We start from the raw sequence: 27,959 nt of genomic DNA on the forward strand, positions 1-27,959 counted from the left end.
ATGGCCCGGCCTTGGCTGCCCAGCTTCCTGCTTTCTGCCCTGACGGTATCTGGTGGGTGTCTCCTCTCTCCAACAAGAACAGCAATAAGCTGGGGCCCTTCAGCAGGACCTGTCACAGTAGAGGGGCTGTCCCTCATTAGCGAACCCCCAGGTCCCGTTGGCTGGCGCTGTGCGTGGCTGGCTGCCCGGGGAGCCTGGGGAGGAAGCCAGCCCTCTCTGGATGAGTTGGGCTGGAGGTTGGCCATAGGACAGGGTGGGGGGGGTCAGGATCTTCAGGGGGGTCCAGGTGACCCAGTGCTCTGTGTCCCTCCAGTGGCAGCCAACTTGCCCCCAAAGTTTGGAGACAACATGACGCTTGTGCAACTGCCTGAGGACTTGCCATTGGGTGAGTAATGGTCCCAAGCCTTTACCCACCAAAGTCCTAGGGGTGCAGGCAACCCGGAGGGAGTTTGTTTGATTTTAGAAGTTTGTTTTCTCTGCAGCTTTTGAGTGGAGAACAGTGTCCCCTTGGGTGTGATCTGCTCCTCCAGGGACCCTCACATAATGCCAGATAAACAAAACTCATTTCCATTTCCCATCTCTTTCAATCTTTCTGATTACTCCAAGGAGATGACTTCAGGCTCAGGGACTTACCTAGACATGTTGTGCTGGAAGTCAATCAGTTTGCTTTCTTTGTAGAGTTACACTCTCTCTATGGCAAGAAGGCGGGGGGTTCCATTTATGTCAGTGATCTAAAGTTTGCTTTCAAAATATATGTATTTATATGAAATAGCAAGTTAGTGAAAAGATTAATAAAGGTGGCGTGGTGGTGGTTGCAGTCCCAGCTACTCAGGAGGCTGAGGTGAGAGGATCATTTGAGCCCAGGAGTTTGAGAACAGCTTGGGGAACATAGTGAGACCCCATCTTAAAAAAAAAAAAGTAGTAGAAGAATCATAACTAATGATCCATGGATATGGAGAAGGTTGTGGCAGTGAAATAAGAAGGAATAAGAGTTGAGAAACATCATTTTGTAAGAAGCCAGGGGAACTGGACCAAATTCCCAGAAGGCAGGATGTGGACCAGGGAGGCTGACACAATAGTTGAGGGCATTCATTGGGACCCGGATGTACATCAAGGTGGGGGCTTATTGTCTTCTCCCTTGGCCAGCCAGAGCTGTTAAGGAGGCCACTCCTTCGTCCTGTCTCCCTCTTCTGCCTCAATGCTCTGCCTTCCCTGGGGGTGGCCTCCCCCCATGTGGTAGAGATGGCTCATGCAATACCCCATTCCAGCCAGTGGGAGGAGCAGGGGCCAAGAGGGCTTGTCCCTGGCTCCTGGGGAATGGGTATTAGAGGGGGGAGGGGGAAAAATTAACAGTCTTTGTCATAGTGTCAGAATTGAGATCTAAAAATATCAGAAGTTACCAGATGAAGCAAGAGACTACATCAAAGATAGTGAAAGCCACAGTCAGCCCTGGGATTCAGAAACTTGTGTCTAAGTACAGGACAAAAGGATGAGGATGGACTTTGCAGCCACAAAGGCCTTATCCATTTGGATATGATTGCTGGGACAGTTAGTATCTTATGGGTCATACTGGCAAAAGTTTAAGGCCCAGGACGAGGGAGGCGATAGTTACATCACATTCTGGGATGGCACACCCTTCCTTGGAGGACCGGGCGGAGACCATCTGAGATATCTCTGAAAGTTGAACAGAGAAATATTGTATACATATTAATGATATTTACATATATTTTCATAACTGTTTGGTGTAAGAGAAAAATAAACAAACACACATACACGTTTCCAAACAAATGTCACAAATATGTGTAATGCACATGCTCTCAGGATCCCCATAATTCTGGGCAGCCCTCTAATGTCTAATAAGTCAACATGAGTCTCTGCCCTGGTATCCCAGGCTCTGCCTGTGTATGTGCTTTCGAGGGTTGTGGCTTTCCTCTTGCTCCTGTCTCCCGCCCTCTGGCCAGTCCCCAGTCCCCTGCAGCCAGCTCCTGCCTGCTCCGGAGGCTGTTGCTCCTTCCCACTTTGCTTTCTCCAGGCTTGGACCCAGACTGCATCTCCCACTGCATGTCACAGTCTTTACTGAAGGTTTGGGAGTCAGGGAGGAGAGGACAGCACTTGACAGCACTTGCTGCTGTTGTCCCCTGGCTTGTGAGATACTTGTCTTTCTGAGTCTGGCTTATTTCACTTAACACAGTGCCCTCCAGTTCCATCCATTTCTTTGCAAATGACAAATTATTTTCTTCTTTAAGGCTGAATAATATTCCACTGTGTATATTTCTCATATTTTCTTTATCCATTCATCTGTGGTTGGGCAGCTAGGATGATTCTGCATCTTAACTATTGTGCACATTGGGGTGCAAGTGTCTGACTTCATTTCCTCCAGCTGTACACTCAGCAGCGGGATAGCTGGGTGGTTTGGTAGTTCTACTTTCACTGTTTTGAGGGACCTCTTTATTGTTTTCCATGGTGGCTATACTAATTTACATTCCCAACAATGGGTGCAAGGGTTCTTTTCCTCTTTTGGGGAGGGGAGTCCTGGGGATTGAACCCAGGGCCCCACGTGCGTTAGGCAAGTGCTCTACCATGGTTATATCACCAACCGCTTTTATTTAATTTTGAGACAGGGTCTTGCTAAGTTGCTCAGGCTGGCTTCAAACCTGTGATCCTCCTGCTTTGGCCTCTGGAGTCACTGGGATCATAGGCCGCACCACCACGCTCGGCCAAGGGGTCCTTTCCTTTCCTTTCCTGAGAACAATTTTTTTTAGCAACACTGTCTTGAAGGTCCTCCCGGGGAGGGAGCCATGGTGGGGAAAGACTGACGGACCTTCCAAGCTGGAGATGTGGAGACTGTTTAACCAGAGAACAGCAGACTCCAGGGCATGTGACCCCGGCCATCCCTGAGGGGCTGGTGGTTCTGTGAGATGCTCGGATGGGCGCCAGACCACAGGGGGCATGAAGCTGTCATGAGCAGTTTTGCTTTCATGGGACCCTTCAGAACAAGATATTCAAATTATACATACATAGAAACATTTGTTTATTTTTTGGTGGCACTGGAGACCAATCCCAGGAGCTTGAGCATGCTAAGCAGGTGAGCTACCACTGAGGTACATCTCCAGCTCTTTTTCTATTTTTTTAATTTTGAGACAGGGTCTCACTAAATTGCCCAGAGTGGCCTTGAACTTATGATCCTCCTGCCTCAGCCTCCCAAGTGGCTGGGATTACAGGAGTGCACTACGGTGCCTGGTTATAAATTTTTAATCGACACATAAAATCGGGCATGTTTATGGAGCACAGCGCAGCACTTCAATGAATACATATACTGTGTGAAGATCAGATTAGTGTAATTAGCATATCTGCCACCTGCATTTGTCATTTCTTTGTGTTGGGAACTTTCAAAATCCTCTCTATTAGCTATTTTGAGATATGTTATTAATTATTGTCAACCATAGTTACTAAAGGGCATTTGAAGTTATTCCTTCTGTCCAACTGTACCCCTGTACCCATTAACCATCTCTCTCCATCTGTCCCCCCCCCCAAATTATATTTTATGGTTGCATTGGCATAAGGAAAAATAATGCAAACTATATTAAAAATAATATTTTATTTCTGATTTTTTTTTCTTTTTGGTACCAGGGATTGAGCCCAGAGGTGCTTAACCACTGAGCCACATCCCCAGCCCTTTTTTATATTTTATTTAGAGACAGGGTCTCGCTGAATTACTCAGGGCCCCTCTAAGTTGCTGAGGCTGGCTTTGAACTCTCGATCCTCCTGCCTCAGCCTCCTGAGCTGCTGGGATTACAGGGGTACCCCCTTGTGTCCTCCTGAGCTGCTGGGATTACAGGGGTGCCCCCTTGTGCCCGGCTCCTTCTGACTTTAAAAGACATTAAGTATCACTGTGTGCCCCTGAAAGTACCGTGGTTCCCAGGCTCCAAGCCTCCTGTGTCAATGGATGAGGCTTCCGAGGACCCATGGATGGCAGCTCTAGGGGGACACACGCTGATAAAATGGGAAAAGCCCTTGCTAAGAGCAGGTGTCCAGTGACAGGAGGGGAGGACTGAGGGGAGATGAGTTCCAGGCACCGAGGGTGCCCCAGCAGAGGCTGAACGTGGTCAACAGTCCACTGGGTGAGGCTGGGGGGACCAGGGGTTGGTCTGAAGAATCTGCAAAAAGTCCCTTTCAGGCTGAAGAGTCTCCGACCTCGGGGTTTTCATGCTCCCCTCTTCCCAGCCCCTGCTCTGCCCAGGGAGGCAGTGAGAGAGGCGGGTTCTTGGGAGGCCAGCAGCAGATGCAGCTTTGGTTAACTGGAGCAGAAACAGTGTCCTGAAAAGCTCCGGGGAAACTCTCGAGATAAAGGGAGAGCTTAGAAGAGGCCAGGCCCAGGCACCTCCGGGTCATCAGCAGCCCCCACCCTAGCATGCACCCAGCTGCTGCACCTGGAACACGGTGACCTCCACAGGCTCGGCCATGGGAGAGGAAGGCACCTGGGTAACGCCCGCCCTGCTTCTTCCCATCCCGTGCACTTAGAAAAACTGCTCCAGAGGAAATCAAGAAGCAGTTCTTGAGAGGCCTTTGAATGGGGGCTCAGTAACAACCACGTCTGATGTCCATGACCACAGGGCTGGATCCTGGGGACTGGGGACATCCCAGAACTAAGGTGGAGCCTGTGTGCAGAGCAGCCAGACTCCCAGCCCAGCCTCATGGGCAGCTCTGCCAGACTAGTACTGAAAGAGGTGGGCACAGAGCCTGGGCAGCCCCGTTCCATCTCCAGGTGCTGTGGCCTTCTGGATGGTAGCAGAAGACACGGATAATGCCCATCTGATTTATGGGATCAGTGGCCCCAATGCCTACTTCTTCAATGTCACCAGAGACACGGGGGAAGTGAGGCTGGCCTACCCTCTGGACTTTGAGGTAACAGGGCAGCAGCATGGGAAGGGTCCGAGAGGGGGAGGGAGGGGGGAGGGGAGGGGGAGGCCTCTCTCAGGTGGTGTCCAGGTGGCAGGCACTGGCCTATGTACCCACGCTGAGCTCACCCGGGGTCCCTTCTCCCTGCCCACCACAGACGCTCCCGGTCTTCAGCGTCACCATCTCTGTGAGCGACGGTCTCAACACAGTGAGTTGGAAGGTGGAGGGGGTGGAGAGTGACCCAGGGAGGGAAGAGCAGGGTTCCAGGGGCCCACTCTATTTTTTTTCTTTTTGTGGTGCTGGGGATTGAACCCAGGGCCTTGTGCACGTGAGGAAAGCACTCTACCAACTGAGCTCTGTCCCCAGTCCCCAGGTGCCCCCTCTAGACTGTGTGGTCCACCTCAAGCAAGTAGAGCACCCTAGTTAATACCAAATTTAATGTTTATTCTTATCATGACCAGAGTTGATATGTGTTATTAACTCAATTACATAATCAAATTTTGTTTACATGAAAGTATGACATTAATTAATGTAATATTGATTAAAAATCAAGTGTCAAACACCTCTCATAGCTGGGCACAGTGGCACATGCCTGTAATCCCAGCAGCTTGGGAGGCTGAGGCAGGAGGATCGTGAGTTCAAAGTCAGCTTCAGCAATGGCGAGGCGCTAAGCAACTCATCAAGACCCTGCCTCTAAACAAAATATGAAAAAGGGGCAGGGGATGTGCCTCAGTGGTTAAATTCTAGGTTCAATCCCTGGTACCAAAACCAAAACAAAACACCTCCCTACCCACGCAGGTGGGTGATCTCAGCTCCTTTGTCTGAATGTGTTGGCATCTACATTCACATTTCTAAAATATGCTACTGTCTCTTGTATGGAAGTGGAGAGTTGGTCTCTGATGTATTCCCTAAACCACATTTTATTAGTCCATTTTCCATGACTATAACAAAGTGCCTGAGGCTTGGCATAAAGAGGTTTGTTTAGCTCACAGTTCCAGAGGTTCAAGACCATGGTGCTGGCATCGACCAGGCTCTGGCGAGGACCTCATGGCACATGGCTCCACAGTGATGGGCATACATGCAAGAGGGAGAGATCATATCACCAGACAGGAAGCTGCGGAGCCTAGGGAATGGCCCGACCAGCTCTTCTATAACAATCCCCTTGTGAGAACTACCCAGGAGCCACAGGGAAATTATCGTAATCCCTTCCAAGGGGGGCAACCCCAGGGACCTCCCACTCTGAAAGATTCCACAACCTCCACATCAACCCACTGTGGACGAAGCCTCCAACGCAGGAATCCTTGGGAGAAAACCCACATCCAAACCATAGCACCCACCCCTTAAAAAGATCACTTGAATTCTCGTTAATAAATTCTCTATGTAAACATTTTAAAATTTGCAGAGAAAGCTAAATTCTCCTTAAAGAGCCCCCTGAGGCCAACCCCACTGAAATGTCCACGGTACTGTGTTGCTTCCTCCCCTTCCCGGGTGCATGCGTACATCCCTATATCCTTGGAGGAAAGGCTGCCCCTGTTGGTGCATTTCCTGAAACCCACATGATGGGACCCTGCTGTATGTACTGTCTTGAAGCCGCCTTGTCTACTTGGTAGTTGAGCTTGACGCTCTTTTTGCATTTGTGAATATAAATCATTCTTTCTTTTCCTTGTTTGAAAGTTCTTAAGAAAAGAGGTTTATTTGGGCTCACAGTTCTGGTCCAGTGTTGAGGGGCTCCACCTGGCGATGGACTTCTTGCGGGGGGAGTACCAAGGCTGTGCAGGGCAGCACGTGGAGAGAAATGGGGCGCTCCCCTGTTTCTTGTAATGTCTGTCTTCTGTGTGGGAATGTGTCATGGGGCTTTAGTTAGTCCCCTTTCATGGGCACTCAGGTTGTTCACAGCTTTCAACTGTGGCAAACAAAGCTTAGTTGCATGTTCCTGTTATAGGACAGGCACATTTTAAATTTAAAGAATACCTAAAGATATCTGCAATTTCACTTTCAAATGGTTCAGAAAATCTAGGGAGAGTAAGGGAAACTAAACGATGGGTTGATCCAGAAGAAAGGTATCAGGGTTCTGTGTACTATCTTTGCAACTTTTCCGGCATTTTATTTATATATTTTTTGGTACCAGAGATTGAACCCACAGGTGCATGACCACGGAGCCACATCCCTAGCCTGTTTTTTTTTTTTAATATTTATTTTTTAGTTTTAGGTGGACACAATATCTTTATTTTATTTTTATGTGGTGCTGAGGATTGAACCCAGTGCCTCGCGCATGCCAGGCGAGTGTGATACCACTTGAGCCACGTTCCCAGCCCCCAGCCTGTTTTTATATTTTATTTAGAGACAGGGTCTCTTGCTTAGGGCCTCGCTAAGTTGCTGAGGCTGGCTTTGAACTTGCGACCCTCCTGCCTCAGCCTCTTGAGTCCCTGCGATTACAGGCATGCACCACTGTGCCTGGCCTTTTCTGGCATTTTAAACCATATTTTCTGGGCTCACCTGGGCTTTCTTACCTGCAGATGCAAAAAGACATGCCCGTGATTGTGGAAGACAGAAATGACAATGCCCCTGTTTTCCAGAACACTGGATTCTCCACCAGTATCAACGAGGTAACATTAATGGGGCAGAGCATGGGGAAGGGTATATCCCAAAGCGCTTCTCAGAGTGGGAAGCACCAGAGGCAGCCCGTGGTAACCAGGATCAGGAAAAGTCTCTCCCAGAAGGAACAGCTACCCTAACCAAATCCAGGGAGAGGCAACCCACAAACAATACTTAGAGCAACATTTTTCAAGCAACTAGATTGGATTGGAATTCGTTCAGTTATAGCAGAAGGGAAGGGAGTTGATTTTTTTTAATGTATCCAAAAAATTTAGAGATACCACTGACTTCAGCCTTGGCTAGATCCAGGTACTCAAACTGTGTCCTCAGCAGATGTCTCTCTCCACCTCTTGGCTCTTCTCCTCTTGCTCTCTTCATCATGAGGGATAGGAAGCAGTTCCAAAATTAAAGTGGCAAGGAAAATGTCCCCCAGCAGCTCCAGATTAGCATCCTAGCAGCTTTGCAGCTTCAACAGGAGAGCTCTCTCTTCCTCAGGGATTCCAGGCTAAACCCACGACTGACTTTCACAGGCTCACTTGGGGTCATTGTTAACCTTGAACTAATGTAAACTCACGAATGCTCTGGTTGGCTAAATCTGCCACATGGGCCTTCCCTCAATAAAAGGGCACAGTCCGGTTGAACTACCTGAGTGGGGAAGAGGTTCCCCGATGGCTATTGGGTAGCAAACACACCATCACTTGGGAATGTTCCTGACCACTTGGGTGCAAAGACCTGTGGGGGGGTGGAGAAGGCGTGCTAGGCCCGACACGGGCTGGCAAGGTCTGGACAGTCATGGGACAGGCTCTGATGGAGTGCTATGTTGCTAGGCGCTGTTTTAGGGGCCAAAGTTACTGGGTGAATGACGCCTCCCTGGTTGTCACCTGCAGGGGCTCCTGATCTAGTGAAGGGCACAGATGATAATCTATAAAAGTGGGACTGAGTTATATGAAGACTACAAAACAGGGCAAGTGACAGAAAGTGACTGGGAAGGGATCTGCTTTTGGTGGAGTGGACAGGGAAGGCCAGAAGGAGCCTGTCGGAGGTTGCTCCGGGGAGAGCATGTTCCAGGCAGGGGAACAGCAGTGCAAAGGCCCTGCGGTGGGAATGAGCTGGATTAGAGTGGCTGGAGAGTAGAGGGTGAGAAAGGGGTGAGATCACAGAGTGGGGCAGAAGCCTGACCTCAGAGGGCCCCAGAAGCTGTCTGGACTATGTTCTGGGTATAATGGGGGAACACCTGGAGGGTTTTAAGCACAAGAGGGATATGGTCTGATTCATGCTTTTAAGATGTGTTTGGCTGCTGTGTGGAAGTAGCAGTCCAGAGCAAAGGCCTCCCAAAAGAACCTTCCAGAGGTTGAGGCAGGAGGATCACAAGTTCAAGGCCAGCCTCAGAGACCCTGTCTCAAAATAAAAAAATACAAGGGCTGGAAATGTAGCTCAGTGCTGAAGCACTCCTGGGTTCCATCCCAGCACCACGATAGAAAAAGTAAAAAAAGAAGGAACCTTCCAGCTCTGCTGGGTGTCATTTGAAATTCAGGGCTGTACGCTGTAGAGAGCCCACGGGGTGTTTGAGCAGGCAAGTGGTATAGTCAGACTGGGTTCCAGAACGTTCCCTCACCCGGGTCCTGACAGGCTGCACAAGTCAGAAGCCAGTTCAGGTGGTGGCAAGGCTATTAGGGAAAGGAGGAGAGTAAGGTCCTGCCCACACCATCCCTGGATACCTCCAAAGGCCCAGCCCACTTGGGAAGGACGCGGTCACATTTTCCCAGGGGACAGTTGAGGCAACTGAAGCTCAAGAGTGGTAGAGAGGATTTGAGCCCACAGGTGACAAGTCCCTCCCTACAGACCCTGCCTGTTGGCTCCGTGGTGTTCTCGGTGCTGGCGGTGGACAAGGACACTGGGCCAGCAGGCGTGGTGAAGTACTTCATAGAGAAGGTGAGTGTGGCAGTCCTAGGTGTGGCCCCGGGGAGCGCGTGTGCCCTGACTGCTTCTGTGGCCACCAGGGGGCAGCATATCCACAGCTAATCCACAGAGTCACAGCTCGGCTCTGGCCTGGCCCTGGTCCCCTGGCTTCCTCTCACCCACCCTGACCCAGCTGCCAGCGGAGCCCCACTTTGTCCATTTGCCAAAGGAAGCCCCCTGCTTCCTGGTACCTCCCTCCCACCCTCCCGCACAGGGCCCTGTCGGGTCCCTGGTAGAGCTGACGTCTTTCCACCCCGTAGCCAACACACTCCTGGCTTCTCAGGGGAAATCAGGGCTCAGAGACATTTGGGGTCTGGACCAAGGTCACACAGACGACCCGGATGTGCGAGAAAACTTGAAGGCAAATTTGCTAGGGATCATGCCACTCCTTGGCAACAACTACGCCCTTGGACGTCTGTTGTCTCGTGGGACCCTCTTTTCAACCCTTGGAGGCAGTGTCTGGTCCAACTCCACTTTCCAGAGGCAGAAACTGGGAGTAGGCATCGTGTGACTTGGTGAAGTTCGCGGGACTTGTCAATGGTAGAGCCCTCAGAGCCGGCTCCTGGGGGTTCCGCTGTCCTGAGGGTCAACCCGAATGTCCCCCGCCCCAGGTCATCCCTACCACTCTGGACAGTGAACATCTCTTCACAATCCTGGACAACGGCTCGATCATACTCAACGGCAGCCTCAGCTACAACAACAAGAGCGCCTTCTACCAGCTGCAGCTGAAAGCCTGCGTGAGTGGCCGGCAGGCGGGGGCCGGGGACAGGGCGACCCCCAGCCCTGGCTCACAGAAAGCCCGTCTCCCCACAGGACCTGGGCGGCCTACTCCACAATGACATTATCACCCAGTGCTCCTCTCCCGTCTTCCTGTCCATCACGGTGGTGGACCAGCCTGACCTGGACCCTCAGTTTGTCAGGGAGTTTTACTCGGCTTCGGTGGCCGAGGATGCAGCCGTGGTAAGTGTCGGGGACAGGAGGGGACTGGAGGGCCCTGGAGGAGATGGCAGGCAGAGGAAAGGGCCAAGGGCACTGACCAGGCCTCCTTCCAGGGGACCTCGGTGCTGCAGGTGGAGGCTGTGGACGGAGACAAAGGCGTCAATGACCGTGTGACCTATAGCATCTCCAGTGAGAACCGGGGTGTCCTGCTGGGCTGGCCTGGGCTGGGGCAAGGCATGGGGTGGGGGCTCTGCCAGGGTCACTGGAAACAGCTGCTCCGTCTGCCTCCTGGTCAGACTCCACAAGGCCCGGCTGGTTCGCCATCGAGGCAGACGATGGGGTCATCACAGTGGAAGGCAGCCTGGACCGCGAGCAGCTGCTGGACGAGGATGAGCAAGTGCAGCTGCAGGTCACGGTGGGTGAGCCGCCGTCCTGCCTCCCTGCCTCTGCCCTTTGTCACACCCTCTCTGAACCCTGTTCTCCGCCCTCTGTCATTGCTTCTGCTCTGTACCTCAGGCCACTGAGAGTAACCTCAACATCTACGGGCAAGAGGCCAAGGTGAGCCTGTGGGTCACTATAAGAGTGATGGACGTCAATGACCACAAACCTGAGTTTTACAACTGCAGCCTCCCGCACTGCGCCTTCTCACCCCAAGAAGCCCAGGCCAACTTCACCGGCTACGTGGATGAGCACGCCTCTGCCCGCATCCCCATCAGTGGGCTGACCATGGTGGCCTACGACCCAGACAAGGCAGGTGCACGGGCAGCAGGCAAGAACAGAGGGTGACGGTGGGTGACAGCTGGGGAGGTAGGTGGAGAAGGAGTGGCAGAGAACATGGCAGGAGGGTGGGTGGTAGGCCCCAGGGGAAAGACGGCACTGATGGTGAACATGGGTGACTGTGGAGCGTGGGGGTCGCGGGCGATGCCTGGAGATGTTGGACGACGTTGAGTTGGTGAGTTACGACTCGCTGGCGAGTTGTGCCCGGGGTGACTCCAGATGGTGTTGAACAGAAAGGCAGGGTTGAGTGGGGGTTGGGGTTGGGTGTGGGAACTGCTGAGTGTGGTGGAACTTCTGGTGGCGTTGGTGACAGTGGTCAGTGACTGGGGTATTACTGGGAGTTGGGAGATTCTGGGCACTGTTGCAGCCACAGTGATCTGAGTGAGTGTGACATTGGAGGGGACTCTTACATGAAGATCCATATTGAGAGGTGGTCACCTGAGTGGTGCTGACCAGTACATAACCATGGGTGGCATTGGGTGGTCCTAGGTGATATGGAGTTTGTGCAAAAGGTTGAGGGTGCTGGGTGAGGGTGCTGGGTGTGTTGAGCTGGTGCATGGTGTGGACTGAAGGGTGGCATTGGTAATGGAGTGCTGCTGGGTTGGTGTGGCGATGGGGTTGTTAGCGAGACGGAGAGGAACGCTTCATGGGAGGGAGGGCAGTGTGACCAGGCTGGGTCTCCAACCCAGGTCTGGGACCTGCTATGCCTAGGGAAGTCCTCATCTGATAAGCTCGTGTTTGCAGATGCTAGTGACCAGCCCGGCCTCCTGGGCCCTACTGCTTCAGGACCCCTCGCACGTGGGACCTCCCTGGGCAGGGCTTCTAGAGACAGGAGCCCCGAGCTAGAGATGGGGGAAAGACGCAGGTGGGGAGGTGGGAAGGGGCGTGGGATCCCTACTATACCACCCACCTCTACAGGGCGAAAACGGCACCTTCCTGTTGTCCCTGGAGGGCCCTGACGCAGGAGCCTTCAGTGTCTCTCCTGAGTTGGCCGCAGGCTCCGTCAACGTGCAGGTCCTGGTGAAAGAATCGGAGATGGTGGACTACGAGAGAAAGACAGAGATGACGGTGCAGGTGAGGGGCGCCCTGGGTTGTGGGGGTCAGGGCCACCGCGCAGTCAGGCCCCAGCATTGCTGCCTTTTCTTCTGTCCTCAGGTTGTGGCCACTGACTCGGTCAGTAAGCACTCCTCTGTTGCCATGGTGACCATCCAGCTCCGAGACATCAATGACCATAGACCCACATTCCCCAAGAACTTGTATGAGCTCAGTGTGTCAGAGAACAGCGCCACGGGCTCTGTGGTCACCAGCAGCATCCAGGTGACTGATGGGGAGTGTGGCTGGGCCAGGATGGGAGGGAGAGAAGGGCGGGCCTGGGGACCGTGCCCCTGCTCTGAATCTCTGCATCATGTCAGGAAGCACGAGGGCCCTGTTTCCAAAAATTGCATGCTAGGCAGAGAGTACCATTGGATCCAAATAATGTCTCACCATCTCTCTGCCTCATAGGCCACTGACCCAGACACGGGTGAATGGGGCCGCATCACCTACAGCCTGCTCCCAGGAAATGGGTAAGGTCTTAGGGAGGGCGGTGGGCAGGGGGGCAAGTGGGGCTCAGGTCTACCTCTGTGCTTCACCATGGGACTAGGGTAGCCTGATAAAATGTAGGGATCTCGGTTACATTTTAATTTCAGAAAAACAAGCAATAATTTTTTAAAAAAATGTGTACTAGTCTGTTTTCTATTATTATAACACAATACTTGAGACTGGATTCTTTATAAAGACAAGAGGTCTCATTAGCTGACAGTTCTGGAGGTTTAAGAGCACGGTACCAGCATCTGTCGGGGACCTCACTGTGGTGAAAATGTGTATCAGAGGGAGAGATCAGAGGTGAGACAGGGAATGAGAGGGGGCGGAGGGGCCGGGAACACACCTCCCACCAGGCCTCATTTTTTAAAGGCCCCGTGGCCTCTTCACATGGCTACGCTGTGAACCAAGCTTTTAGCACAGGAAGACTTGGGGACACACTCAAGTCACATCCAAATCATAATAAGAATGGATGTTGGAAAGATCGACAGTATGTTTTAAAATATGTGTCACTGCTTATCTGAAACTCAAATTTCAGAGGGCATCTTGTCATTTTATTGGCTACATCTGCCCGCCCCCGAACAGGGACGACGTCTTTGCGGTGGATCCAGACTCAGGGACAGTGACCGTGAAAAACGGCACGCTGCTGGACCGGGAGAGGCAGGCCGTGTACTACCTCACCCTGCAGGCCACAGACGGCGGCAACCTGTCCACCTCCACCATGCTGCAGGTCAACTTGCTGGACGTCAACGACAATCCCCCGGTAGTCAGCGGCTCCTACAACATCTTCGTCCAGGAAGAGACGGGCAACGTCTCCGTGACCATCCAGGTGTGAATTGGCCTGGACCTGGTAGGTGGGACGGGGGAGGGACCAAGCCTGGCTCGGCGGTCCTGCTGGCCTGGATAGAGTCTGAGCTCTGCTGTGTGGCCCTAGAAAGTTGCTCAGCCTCTCTGAGCCTCTGTGGTTGTTTATTTTTATTTTTTTTAGTTGTAGTTGGACACAATATCTTTATTTTTTATTTATTTGTTTTTATGTGGTGCTGAGGATCGAACCCAGGGCCTCATGTGTGCAAGGCAAACGTTCTACCAAGGAGCCACAACCCCAGCCCTGAGCGTCTGTTTTCATAAAGTGAAGATAATCATAATATTTATTCTCAGGCCCACTAGGGGATAATGAGATAATGGACGTGAAGTGCTCAGCATAAGGCAAACAGGTCTTCAAAAATAGGCTGCTCTTTTATGTGCACGGTGCTGACTTGAGAGGGATTACCTAAAAAGTAAGATGACAATGTAGAGGAAGCCGGGTGTGGTGGTGCACCCCGAAACCCCAGCAGCTCCGGAGGCTGAGGCAGGAGGATCGCAAGTTCAAAGCCAGCCTCAGCAATTTAGGGGGGCCCTAAGCAACTTAGAGAGACCCCGTCTCCCTATAAAACATGAAAAGGGCCGGGAGGTGGCTCAGTGGTTGAGCGCCCCTGGGCTCAATCCCCAAATTGAATCTCCACGAAAGTAGAGGAAATAAAGGGGGTAAAAAAAAAAAAAAAAGATGGCATTATTAAAGGGCCCGGGGAGAGTAGGACTCAGAGCCCGAAGAGCAGAACCTGAAGTGGAGATGGAAAGATCGCTGACGGTGGGGGCAAAGTCAGTGCTGAGCTTCCTAAAGCCAAAGCAAAACAAAACGAGGACACGCAGGTTAAATGACATTAAAAACACCTCGTGGGCTGGGGACGTGGCTCCGTTGGTAGAGGGTCTGCCTCACGAGCACAGGGCCCTGGGCTCGGTCCCCAGCACCCCAAAAGCAACAACAACCACCAAGCACAACACTCGAGGCTCCAGAGAAGCACCAAGGAGAACGTCTTCTTGTGTCCTGAGGATTTCAGAGGCTTCTCTTGGGCTTTCTGAAAGCAGGTCTGGTGAGAAGTGGGAAAGCAGGTCCCCAGGATGACCATCACTTGGCCACAGAGCCCTCCCGTCTCGCTGGGGACCGGGCGGCTTCCTGAACACCTGCAAAGCAGTTGCCCTAGTGGTTCCCATTTCACAGGAGAAAACTGAGGCTCAGAAAGGTCAAGTGGGTTTCTAGGGTTGCACAGCCAGCAAATGGCAGCCCTAGGACTTCCGCCCAGACTTCTGGGAGCTGGAGCCCCTTTTCACTGCTCCTCAATAATCCCCTCCTGGCTTCCGAGCTCCAAATCTGCCCAGTGTGAGTCCTGACGAGTGCCTGGCAGATTAACTGGTCTGAGTTCAAGAAACGAACAGGGGCAGGCTTTGGGAAGAACCATCTCTGGCTGCTTATGAAGGAAACTTCTAATGAACAAGATCTCAGCGGAACTGAAATGAAAGGGCTGGAGGTGGGAACTGGGCAGGGAGGAGGGGAAATATCGGCTCCAAGTTAGAATAACCTGGCATTTACCGAGCACCCACTCTGCCTAGCTCCTTTGCTGGACCTCAGGTCCTCAGAGATGAGGTCACCATAATTCCAACCCATGGGTAGCTCTCAGCTTCAAGGAGGGCACAGTGTCATCTCTGCCATATTAAAGGTAACAAAACGATGGACCCAGAAGAAGCTTCAACTTGGCCTGGAGTCAGTCAGGGCAGAGGTAGAGGGCATTCAGGATGAGGAAACAGCATGTGCAAAGGACCCGTGGCTGGAAGAACTTGTATCCTATGACTTGTTTGCCCCGCATACAAACCAAACACGTTTGGGACCCTGGCAGGACAGGAACACACCTGTACACACACACTCACACACATTGGGTGAAGAATTAGCTTTTGAGAATATAGCACTCGGGCTGGGGTTGTGGCTCAGGGGTAGAGAACTCGCCTAGCACATGCGAGGCCCTGGGTTCGATCCTTAGCACCACATAAAAATAAATAAATAAAATAAAGGTATTGTGCCTAACAACAACTAAAAAATAAATATTAAAAAAAAGAAAAGAAAATATAGCACTGTAGTAGTCATCATGGGAAAATCGCGATCTTATATTTTCTGATGTTTGAATGTCTGTAGTGCACTTCCCCGAGGCCTTTACCCAGTAGCATCTCGGATTCATAGGGAACTGTCTTGATCACTGCTGTACCCCCAATGCCACGGGCATGTAATAGATGCACAGTGAACGTTGCGAGGGGAATGCATAATGACATTAGCGCCCAGACCTCAGAGCTCCCTCAGACTGTGGCTCTGAGCCTCGGAGGGAGACTGAGGTTGGGGGTCTGTCCAGCGTCCCTGTCACTTCAGGCCCAGTTGCTTGGAGGGGGAGGCCAGGCTGCAGGGCAGGGGTGGGGTGCTCAGGGGCACCCGATGGCTGACGTCCGACTTCTGCTGTCTGCACAGGCCTATGACAATGACGAGCCAGACACCAATAACAGCCGTCTGCTCTTCAGCTTGCTGCCTGGCCCCTACAGCCACAACTTCTCCATAGACTCCAACACCGGGCTCCTCAGAAACCAGGGACCCCTGGACCGAGAGGCCATCGACCCCACCCTGGAGGGCCGCATTGTGCTCACGGTGCGGGTGTCTGACTGCGGTGTGCCCAGCTTGAGCACGGACGTCAACGTCACCATCAATGTGGAGGTGAGGCCCCCGCTCAGTGAGCCGGGTTGGGGGCCCCCCAGCAGGTGGCCACTGGGTGCCTGGGAGAGCGCCCCGGCCCACAGGCTGGGAGTGTGGCCCTGGGCCACTCAACTCCCCTGGCCTGTGATTCCTTATCTGTGAAATGGGGATGAAAATAGCACAGAGATGAATTGAGTCCATCAATGAAAAATGTTCCTAAGAGGCCCCGCCCAGAGAAGGAATTCAGTGGACATTAGTTTTTATCATCATTCCAAAGTCCTACCGGACCCTTCCTATCTTCCCTCCCCCACGATCCAAAGGCAAAGAGAAAGAGTGGCCCATCAGCATCGAGAGTGTCTACTGCACTTTGGGCTCTGCAAAGTTATTACCATTTTATTGATTAAGACAGACACAGAGAGGTTCAATAGCTTGCCTAGGGTTGCAGAATGGGATTTGAACATGATTGGTCTGGTTCGAAGGCTGTCACTTGCCCACAAAGCACCCTCCTCTGGGAAAGGGTTGTGACAAATGTGCACCTCTACAATGGCAATGATGTAGATGGTCCTCTGAGGGTTGTGCAGTGCATAGCCTGCACCACTGCACATAGCAGTCCTGAAATGCCACTGGGCTGGGAATCACCACTCTCCTACAAAGGTCAGAGAGTATGATTCCAGGGATATTGGAGAAATCGAAAATTTAGAACTCGGCTCTCCTGGGGTTATGGAAGTCCACAAAGAAGGGAAAATGAAGAACTGCTCTTCCTAAGACAGTGGGTTCTTCACCCCTAGGAGCTAGTCCTACTAGTAAGTGGATACCGCTACCCCATTTTGCAGAGGACCCTGAGGTCTAGGAAGGTCCAAGACACACAAGAGGCAGAGAAGGGTGGGACTGGACCCAGGGCTTAGCTTTTGGCCGCTCCTGGGAATTGGGCTGACCATGAGAAGTAGCAGGACCTTCAGCCTGGGCAACACAACTGGACCCATCTAAAAATTTAAAAAATGAAAGAAAATATCGAGTTGAAGATAAAAGTGCTTTGCTTTCCAAGTGTCCCCTCTGTGGTTATAGAAAACTGAATGTCAAAGCAAAGGCCCATGACGTCACCCACCGGTGAGCAGCCCCGGAGAAGGGCCCGAGCGTCCAGGGAGGCCCTAAGTGCGTGCTGCTGTGGGGGCCGTCATGAAGGCTGAGACGGTTTCATGCTGAGACAACACTGTCAGGGCCCAGAGGTGCCTGGCTGGGGAGGGCAAGTGACAAGTGGACAGCTAGTGTCCAAGGGCAGGACCAGTCCAGGCTCTCGCAGGAGCCCAGACCCAGCTCCACCTGAGCACAGAGCTAGTGTCCCCGGGTCAGATGAACGCAGGAAACCCAGGAGGAGGGAGGGGACAAGGGCGAGCGTGGGCTGCAGAGTTCTCCTAGAAATGAGAAGTCACACTGAGCCAGACAGGGACACAGAGGGGACCTGGAACTGCCTTCTGGAAAACAGGGTCAAAACTGTCCTGAGCTGTGGTCAGAGAAACAAAAGGGAAATGGAGCTTCCTGGCCACGTATAAATAATTACAGAGGGCCTTGCACATGCCTCGGAGACCCGGGGAAGTGACAGGGACACCGTCAAGGTTCACTCTCCTCGAAGAAGCCCACTTCCTGTTTGCCCATCAGGAATTGGGCCGAGCTGTGCAAGGAGGGGCCATCCTCTGTCTGTGGCTTCTCCGGTGGGACGTGTGGCGAGTGAACCCCGGGGTCCACCAGGGTCCCCGGAACTCACATCGCCCTCTACCTGCAGGACATCAATGATAACGTGCCCGTCTTCAGCCAGTCCAGCTACCAATTCTTTGTAAAGGAGAGGGAGTCGGGTAAGTCCTCTCCAGGGCAGGCTGGGCTCCAGTGATGTCCCCAGAGTCGGGCAGTGCGTTGGCTGGAAAGATTGAATGGCTGTAAAGTGCTTGTCACATCCAGGGCTAAGCACACCGCATACAGTAGGCATCTCATTAACTCTGCTGTTTTGTGAGGCAGCATAAGGGAAAGAGCACAATGTCGTCGGGTGTACGTGGATATTCCACTCCTGACACCGTCACAACGGCCACGCCGCCCGGGAGAGCCTGCCTGGGAAAGCCGGAGACCTGGGGGCAGAGGAGGCCTCCCGTGGCCTGTCCAGGGTCCCTGTGACCTCTTTCCCTGCCCACAGGAGTGCTGGTGGGGGTCGTGGAGGCCTGGGACGCCGACCAGACGGAGGTCAACAATCGCATCAGCTTCGGCCTGTCGGGGAGCGGTGCCAGCAACTTCATGATCCGGGGCTCCGTGCTGGGGCCCGGGAGGGCAGAGGGCCAGATCTGGCTGCCCTCAGATGGGAGCGTGGACTATGAGACACAGGCCCTCTTCCTTCTGACAGTGACTGCTGAGAACCTGGACCCCCAGGGCCACGAGGCCACGGTGGGCGTCAATGTGACTGTGGTGGACGTGAACGACGAGCCGCCCACCCTGGATGAAGGGTCCCTCCGGGGCATCTCTGTGGCTGAGAATGGGTCCCAACATGGCCAGGTGGCTGAGGTCGTGGCCCGGGACGTGGACACGGAGGCCCAGATAGAGATTCAGCTGGTGAATGTCATCTGTACCAAGGCTGGGGTGGACGTGGGCGGCCTGTGCCATGACTGGTTCTCTGTGGAGGCCAACGGCTCCGTGTACATCAATCAGAGCGAGGCCATCGACTACGAGGCCTGTGACCTGGTCACGCTGGTCGTGCGGGCCTATGACCGCACCACAGATCCCCGCTTCCAGGCCTACAGCAACAATGGTAAGGTGGTCTGGCCCGCAGGGCTGCTGCTCAGGACCATGGGGTGGGCCTCTGGGCTGGGACCCCCACAACCTGGCTCCAAGTCCTGCCTCCAGCCCTACGTAGCGGTGTCCCAGGCAAAGTCCTTTCCAGGATTTGTTTTCCATCTGTCCAGTAGAGTTGGACAGCAGGTCAGCCGTGAACGTGAAATGACAGCATGTGTAAAAAGCATGTAGTGCAGGACCCGGCATACAGCAGGTGCCTCATTAGTGTTGTTATTTTTAAATTAATTTTTTTTTTTGTGTGTGTGTGTGTGTGGTACTGGGGACTGACCTGGGGCTCTCATACACACCGGGCAAGTGCTCTACCGCTGAGCCGTGTCCCCTGTGCCCTATGCTGTTATTTTTTTAGTCTGTACAGTGGAAAGAGCATACTTCAAGGCAGATGTATATTCATAGCTGCCTTCAATATTACTGCTGCCAAACAGCAGAAATAATCATATTAACAACTAGCATGTGTTGACTCTTTACCAGGGCCCAAAACTATACCAGGCCCTTAGTAAGCAGATCCTCATTTGATTCCTGCCTAACCTATGAAGCAGATGTCTACCCAATTTGATAGATGGGGAAACTGAGGCATGGAATGGATGTTTAAATAAGCAACTACATGAGTTAGAAAGTAATATATATATATATATATATATATATATATATATATATAAAATAAATATATATAAAGTCATACATATACTGATAATATACATTTCTAGTGTATACTACTACTTTCTAAGTAGTATAGATTTTATATACATATATATGTATGTCTCTCTCTATATATAGATATAGATATGGATATCTATATCGATATCCATAGATAGATATAGATATCCATATCTATATCTATATATAGAGAGACATACATATATATGTATATATAATCTCACTTGCCCAGCAGAAGTGAGGCTCTGGGTTCCATCTCCAGTGCATCTCTCTCTCTCTCTCTATGATGGAACCCAGGGCCTCACTTCTGCTGGGCAAGTGCCTACCACCATGCTCCAGCCCCAGCTCATATTTATCTATCTCTCTCTCTATTTTTTTGATGAGTTGCTTTTCCTCTCTGAGGTCCAGGAATGACACTCCCCGTCACTCAGGCCAGAGAAGACTGCATGGGCATCCCAGCTCAGGAGCAGGGGAAGGGACTGAATGGGGGTGATGCGTGGGAGGGAGGCTGAAGGGAACTTACTGAGGCCCGGGACCTTTGGGGAAGGTCTTTGCCCAGAGCCTGCAGCCGGGTGACCTTATCTCCCCAGGAAGCCTCCTTATTACCATCGAGGATGTGAATGACAATGCACCCTATTTCCTACCTGATAATCAAACTTTTGGTAAGCAGCCCCCCTGCTCTTCACCAACACCCCCTTCTGCCCCCTGGGCCCCCTGGAATGACCTTCAGGCAGTCCCCGTAGGCCCTCCTTAAGCCTCAAAGGGACCTTAGAAAGGGAAAAATAACTCTAACCCTACTCACCCCACAGTGATCCCTGAGGGGACACCCGACGCCCTCCCTCTTTGGGCCTCAGTTTCCCCATCTGAACAGCTGGAGGTGGAGGAGCTGCCCATCCGTGGCCCCGCTGTAGCCGCAGTGGGGCCTCCCGCGGGCAGAGGTGCTGAGGGCAGATCGGGCAAAGCATCGGGCCAGATGGACCCCGTCTCAGCCTGCTGACTGACCCCCTTCTGTTCACATTGCAGTGATCATCCCAGAACTTGTGATACCGAACCAGCAGGTGGCTTCTGTCCGGGTAAGTCCTTGGCCCCAGGGGACATGGGACGCAGCCCTTCAGGCTTGTCAGCTGCTCCCAAAACGTTTGAACACTGGAAAGGAAATGTCTGGGTTTGAACAGATGAAAAAGCCAATCCCAGAATGGAAACCAACACCTGCCTCATTGATAGGATCAAATTTCGCTAATTGTTCAATTTAGTACTCATAAAAATTTCATGACTATCAATATCACGTTTCAGGCTAGACTTTTCTTTTTATTTCTGACTGTACCAGAATTCTTGAGTAGGAAAGAAAAATCATAGCCAATTATAAATTAAATGAGTTCCTTCTAGAGAAATTATGTCCAGAGCAAAATGATAAAAATGCTTTTAATTTGTTCTGTGTTGGCTGTGGGTGTGTTTATCAGAGGTGGCTAGGCCACGGGGGAGTGAGGCCCACGGGGCCTGGGCACAGACAGTTGCCATGCTCCTCTGGGCCTCAGTTTCCCTCCTTGGAAAGATTGCTGGTGGTTCTCGGCAGGTGGAATCTGGGTGCCACCCCCTATGCTGTGGAAGGGACATGGTATAGGGGGTGGCCAGGCCTGGCCTTCCCCACTTGGAACCAAGGGGCCCTTAGGACAGTGTCTCTATTGGAGCCTCAGTTTTCATAAAATGGGGACCAGAGTTTTCTTCTCTAGGTTCTTTAAAGCCTTAAAACAGTTTCCCAGCCTTCAGCCTCTTAAAGCCCGATGCCGTGAGAAGAGTCATGGCTTTGAACTGGGTTTGTTTTTTTTTTTTTTAATCAACTCCTGTTTGAAACTTGACCACCAGCTGTTCATCTGAACAGAAAAGCCAGTGTGATACATAGCCCTCGTGTGTCAGTTATATTTTTCTCCAAAAGGCACTAGAATGAATAAAAACGTCTGTGCCCCACTCCTCGAGCATTCATGGTTCACCAAGGCAATCTGTATTTGTAGTAAATAGTAAGACTGAAATGAGAGAACAAAGAGAAGGAAGGGTACGGTCAATGCTTAGGAAAGCTGAATATTTCTGTGCCCAGGAATATGTGTGTGTAGTGTGTATGTGTGGTGTGTGTGTGTGTGTGTGTAAGTTGTTGGGGGAGAAAGGCAGAACTTCTTTCTTTTCTTTTGTACTGGAGCACTTAACCCCTGAGATACTCTCCAGCCCTTATTATTTCGTATTTAGAGACACGGCCTTGCCCAGGTGCTGAGGCTGGCTTTGAATCTGCAATCCTCCTGCCTCAGCCTCCCACATTGCTAGGATTACAAGTGTGCACCACTGTGCCTGGCTGAAAGGCAGAACTTCTACATGGGAGGGACTCTGGGGAGTGATATGTTAAATTAGGGTGCAGGAGCAGAGACTTGTTCCAACTTGGATTTGCAGAGCAAGCTCACTCTCTTCAGAAAAGTGTTTGCTAGTTTGGAGTAGCCTCCGAAAGGCTGATGGAGCTTCCCTAGACCGACCTCCTGGGCTTCTGAGCCCTGCTGGGAATGGAGGGTGCCTGACCTGGCCCTCAGATGTCACCCACTTTTGTTCCTAGGCCAGAGACAATGACTCAGGAAACAATGGGGCCATTGAGTTCTCCATCCTCCAAGTGAATTTCATCTCTAAGGATGGGGCCACCATCCCTTTCCAGGGCTTCTTCAGGATTGTCACCTCTGTGGAGGCCACTGTGTTTACTGGCAGCATTGAGTAACTGCAGGCAGCCCCTGGAGGGACAGGGGTGGGGGGAGCGAGGGAGGCTTCCCGTGAGTGAGTCCCCACCCTGGGAGGTGTACAGAGGGGCCCAGCTTGGGTTCCAAGGTTGAGCTGTGTCCTCTCACCTTCCGCAGGCTGGTGACCAACCTTGATTCCACTCTCCAAGGCACTTACCAAGTGACGGTCCAGGCCCAGGATAAACCTTCTGTGGGTCCTGCACAAGAAGCCCAAGTCACCTTGAACGTGAGTGCCTGTCCCCACCTCGGCCCGGTGCCTTCTGCCAGTCCTCTGAGTGCCTCCTCACCCTCCCCGGCCCTTGTCCCCTAGCTCTTCACTGTGGACCAGAGTTACCGTGTGAGGCTGCAGTTCTCCACACCAAAGGAGGAGGTGGGCGCCAACGTGGAGGAGATTAAAGCGTAGGTCTTGGGAGCACAGGAGGGGCTGCGGCTAAGAACAGGGCTTAAGAGGCTGGTCCCTGGCAAGACTTGGATGCAATGTCTTTCAATTCTGTCCTGACCCATATTTGACTTGTCCCTGTCTTTGATCCTGTCCCTGTCCCTGAACCATCTTTCTGCATGCCCCCAGAAGTGCATGCCCAGCACAAAGCAGAAAGAGGCCTAAATAAGCTGCACGTGGAGACAGCTGTGAAGGCTGCGCACTGCACAGGAGCACCCTGTGCACCAAGCACTAGAGGAAGGGCTTCCCTTTCTGATTGGCACAGAGGTACTATATGCTTCACCAACAAGCCACTGTGCCTCCTTCTCATTCACGTAATTCCTCAGTCCGCTGGAAGAGCCCTAGCCACAGGCCTTGGCTAAGACCCCTCTCCTAGGCACTCGTGACACCTGCCTTCCTTGTAGGGCTCTTGCCCAGGCGACCAGGACTACGGTCTACGTTGTGAACATTCAGGACGTGGAGTCTACTGCTCGGTGAGTGCTAATGGGCCCATCACGGTTGGGCTGAGGAAAGAAATAGCCAGAGAGGCTTGCAGAAGGCTCTGGACTGCCAGTTCTTCTCCTCCGACCCATTCCAGGGCTCGAGCCCAGTCTTATCTTGATGCCTACTTTGTCTTCTCCAATGGGTCCGCCCTCACACTGAGTGAGCTGAGCCTGTGAGTGGGGCTGTCCCTGGGGGTGGGCGGAAGGCGAGCAGGGGGCCCGGGAGGTGCGCGTGGCTCTTGGGTCTGAGTGGGCTCTCTGGCCAGGATGATCCGGAAGGACCAGGATACACTGACACAGCTGCTGCGGCTGGGGCTGGTGGTGCTGGTGAGTGGGGCAGGGCAGAGGGCGCACAGGGAGCAGGAGGGGGTGGACTCCACAGCCTCCGTCATCCCTCTTCTTCTCCAGGGCTCCCAGGAGAGCCAGGAGGAAGACCAGGGCAAACTGTTCATCAGTGTCATCATAGGACTGGGAGTGGCTTTGCTGTTGGTCCTGGCGATCATGATCATGGCCCTTGTGTGTATGCGGAAGAGGTGCTGCTCCAATGCCCCTCCACGTCCCCAACCTTCCCCCTGCCCCACCTCCCAAGACGGTCAAGGGTGGGAATGGAAAGAGCTTGGGTCTGGGCGTCAGGTATGCGTGTGTTCAAGCCCCACTGACGTGTGGGGAGATCTGGGGTGAGTCACTTCTGCCCGAGCCTCAGGCTTCTCCTCTGCAGAAGGAGCATGACGCTAGAGTTCTTGATGCACCCAAGGTTGTGAAGTGTATCTCATACAAGGTGCCCGGCACCTCCAATGCGGTTAATAAGTGCCAAGGCCTTGCCCCTTCTAGTAGACACAACCGCAGCCGCATTCAGGCCTTGCCTCGGGCAGGCCGTGTGCCCTTCAGCTTCTAGCTATTCTTTCTGCCCCCTGTAAGATGGAGCCAAGGCTCTCACCAGCCAGGATCATCGTGAGGCCACATCTCAGGGCCTCTGGGGGGCACTCAGTGGGTGCTTACCTGGCAAAGCATGACTCCCCTCCTGGTTCCCTCCAGCTACCACCGGAAGCTTCGGGCTATGAAGGCTGCCAAGGAGGCCCGGAAGACAGCAGCAGGGGTGCTACCCTCAGGGTCTGCCATCCCCGGGACCAACATGTACAACACTGAGCGGTGAGCAGGGGTACAGGGGTGAGCAAGGGACCCCGTGAGGTGGCCAAGGCCACGGCCGCTTGACCTGACCCTCTCTCCAGGGCCAACCCCATGCTGAACCTGCCCACCAAAGACTTGGGCCTCGAGTACCTCACTTCCTCCAGTGACTTGGACTATGTCAGGTGAGCAGCACCTCTCACGGCCAGAATGGTTATTGGTGACGGTGCCGATCACGGTGATGGGGCCGGTGATGGTGGTAATGGTGACTGTTGTGATGGTGGCGGTGACTGGTGATGGAGATGATGGTGATCGCCATAACAGTGGTGGTGGTGTAATAGAGGTGGGGATGGTGATGGTGGTGGTGGTGGCCATAGTGGTGGTGGTGACGGCAGTGGAGACAGTGGTGGTGGAGGCCACAGGTAGGAAGGACTGGGTTTGCCAACAATCCTGAGCTCCATCCCTGTTTCCCCCTAGCCTCAATTCCCTGGATGACAACTCTGTGGACCTGGACGGGAACAATCAGAAAATCAAGGCAAGATCTGGGATGAGCTGGTACCCAGGGCTTCTGACGTGGGAGTCTTCTTTGAAGGGGTGGTTTCAGGAAAGGGGTGGGCGGAACCTGCTGCTGGCCTGGGCAGTCTAACTCCTCTGCACCAGGCCTTGGGAAGCCCCATGGCTTTGGAATGAGGTCCAATCCCTGTCTAATCCCTGTTGTCATGTGACCCTGGATAGATGACTTCCTGGCTCTGGTTCTCACTTTCCTCATCTGTAAACGGGGAGCAAAACAGCAACTGTCGTGAGGATTAAATAAGAGCAGCCATAAAAAATACTTGGTCCTAAAACAAGTGCTCGAAGTCTAGTTCCATCCTGTTCTAGCCTTTACATGAAAGCTGATGGGGTGAGGAAGGATGTGGAGATGAATACACATGGTCTAACCAAGGAGAGGCAGGCCCAATACACGGCAGTGCCATCACTTGTTAAGTGGATTAATTGGTTAAGCGTTTACAGCCTGGGTTTGTGGGGAGCTTTAAAATTATGGGTGCCAGGTCTCAAGGAGAGATCCTGATTTTGGTGGCCCAGGGTGGAGCCTGGGCATGGGTGTGTGTCAAAGCTTCCCCAGGGGATTCTAAGGTACAGGCAGGATTGTGAACCCCAGGAGCCGGTCAGTAGGCTGGGGAGGAGGATCCAGAAACGAAAAGAACTACTCCTTCTCTTCCCCCGGAATAGAAATTCTCCTATTTGAGTTGTAATGGTGTGAGGTTGTCGATGCGGGTAGAGGTGTCCACTCACCATCTGCCCACAGCCAGGCCCCCTGAGATCCTGAGCTCAGCCTGGTTGCTGTCTGTAAGAGCGCCAGCCTGCCCTCACTCCTCAGTCCCCGTGTTCCCTCGAGGACTCCTTGCTTGGAAACACTTGGTTAACCAAAGTGTCTTTTGGACTTTAAAATGCCAGAATGCTGCACAGGGACCCAGGCATGTCACTCACAGTGCTGAGAATCTGGCATAGAGGCGTCCAGATAGGTCCCTGAGGTGGGGGCATTGGTTGGCAATCCAGGCAACCTCTGGGCATAGCTCATCTCTGAAGACAGTGTGAGGCAAAAATTCCAGTGAACATGTCCAAGGGGACGAGAAACAAGGGAATGATCTTGCCTATTGGTGTTAGGCACCCCTCTCCCCCAGAGGAGGCCAAGGCTGACCCCTGGAGGAGAGTGGAGTCAGGGGACCAGGAGGCGGGGCTGGGCTCATGGGAGAGTCTAGAGACTTGGAAGCTAAAGAGCTCCAGGGAAGGCAGGAGCTTGCTGTGTTTCTGAGAAGCTGCCCAAGGCCTCATTCCTGCCCTGAGCAATGGATGGCCTTGGGGGTCTCTGGCAGACCCAGGAGGCCACAGAGGCTTCTTAGGAGCCATTGTTCCTTTGCTTCCTTGGCTGGGTGGGGATTCAGGCGGGGGTCTTTTCCATCAATCTTGTGACTGATGCGTGACTTTCCCAAGAACTCCAAAAATGGGCAGATAGACAGTGTGTGTGACCTGAGAGGTCGTCCATCCTGTCTTTCCAGGTTACCAATATGGAAACTGACATTCAGAGAGGGCTGCTGACTCTCTCAAGGTCAGACAGCTTGCAGGGTAGGAGCACACTAGAACTCAGGTCTCTGATCTAAGGGGCCAGGTGACATTATCCTGGGTAGCACTGCTCCTCTGCTCAGGGTCTGTGGAGCTTAGCCCCTCTGGGGCCCCACAGATGTTCCACTGTTCACTAGAGACTGGAGTAGTTCCTAATTTGGCAAAAGCCCTTGGAGTGTCCTGGGTAGGGTAGAGATGGCAGCAGAGGATTGAGCCTGGGGACCTGGTCCTCCCACAGTAGGGTGTATGTGTGAGGAGGCACATGTGACTGGCTGGATGTGCAAGTGTGCACTGTGTCACATGGGGAGGGGAAAGAGGAAGGGCAGGAGTGGAGTGTGTGTGCCATGATGAACTACAGGTGGGACCTGGGTGTGATATGTCCCTGAGGGTGGCAGGAGATGCTTGATTCATCCAAGGACATGCTTTAGATCTACAAAGACCAGTGATCCAAAGCTTTCTCTGTCACTTCCTGCCCAGGAGGGTCTGCTGAGCTTCAGTTCCCACATCATAATATGGGGGGATATAAACCCTCCCTCAAGGGGTTTTTGTGGGCATTTCAGGTAGTGGGTGAACTTTGCTTAACATGGTGTCTGTTGAGGGGTGCAGGTGGCAGGAACCAAGATGGATTGACTCCTTGGCACAGGATGCATTTTTTAGGACTGGACATTTTTCAGGACTGGGCAGAACCCCAGAATGCTGCTCTGTTGGTGGGGCAAAGGGCAGAAAAGAACTCACCCTGGCCCACCACCCGCTCCAGCCCATCTGCATGTACCACCCCTGGTCGCGGCCAACTCTGAAACATACCTAGGAGATTGAGGCCCCAAGAGGAGTTGGGGGTTTCCAGTCCCATTCTGTCCCAAACAAATGAAAGCCCCCCCCTTTTTTTTAGCTCTCTCAGAAATAAAGGGATCTCTACTAAACACAGAGGTTATGCCAATAAAAAGGTATTTTTCAAAGATTAGATGACATTAGATATCTTAACTACATCTTGTGGGGGCAACCTCAGCTGAGGAGCCATGTGGTCATGGGCATGAAGGCCCATGTTCCTCCCGAGGGCCTGTAATCACCCTGTCATCTCACCTTCCCTTCCTCTTCCCTCAGAAGGAGCCTCAGCACAATCCACCGGAGAAGGATCCAGAGCCCCTAAGTGTGGTGCTGTCAGGAAGGCAGGTGGACACAAGTGGAGAGCAACAGGGAATGTCCTTCACCAACCCTGGCCTGGACACCACAGAGCTGTGATG

General features: G+C 52.7%; 1 protein-coding gene across 1 annotated transcript; it reads left to right on the top strand.

The window, feature by feature from the left end:
• On the top strand, nucleotides 1-27,957 carry Cdhr2 (cadherin related family member 2). Its single transcript, XM_071611833.1, has 31 exons — nucleotides 1-52; nucleotides 314-385; nucleotides 4,766-4,905; nucleotides 5,057-5,094; nucleotides 7,403-7,505; nucleotides 9,337-9,426; nucleotides 10,065-10,190; nucleotides 10,267-10,413; nucleotides 10,506-10,581; nucleotides 10,689-10,807; nucleotides 10,909-11,142; nucleotides 12,088-12,243; nucleotides 12,325-12,486; nucleotides 12,673-12,734; nucleotides 13,336-13,579; nucleotides 16,079-16,318; nucleotides 18,078-18,147; nucleotides 18,480-19,085; nucleotides 20,374-20,445; nucleotides 20,807-20,856; nucleotides 22,377-22,528; nucleotides 22,669-22,777; nucleotides 22,862-22,950; nucleotides 23,395-23,463; nucleotides 23,568-23,645; nucleotides 23,739-23,799; nucleotides 23,881-24,005; nucleotides 24,508-24,621; nucleotides 24,702-24,782; nucleotides 25,075-25,132; nucleotides 27,823-27,957. Exons 1-31 carry the CDS (start codon nucleotides 1-3, stop codon nucleotides 27,955-27,957), a joined length of 3,930 nt encoding a protein of 1,309 aa, XP_071467934.1.
• Nucleotides 27,958-27,959: the final 2 nt, after the last annotated feature.

This window comes from Marmota flaviventris, chromosome 5, assembly GCF_047511675.1.
Source record: "Marmota flaviventris isolate mMarFla1 chromosome 5, mMarFla1.hap1, whole genome shotgun sequence".
Lineage (NCBI taxonomy): Eukaryota > Metazoa > Chordata > Mammalia > Rodentia > Sciuridae > Marmota > Marmota flaviventris.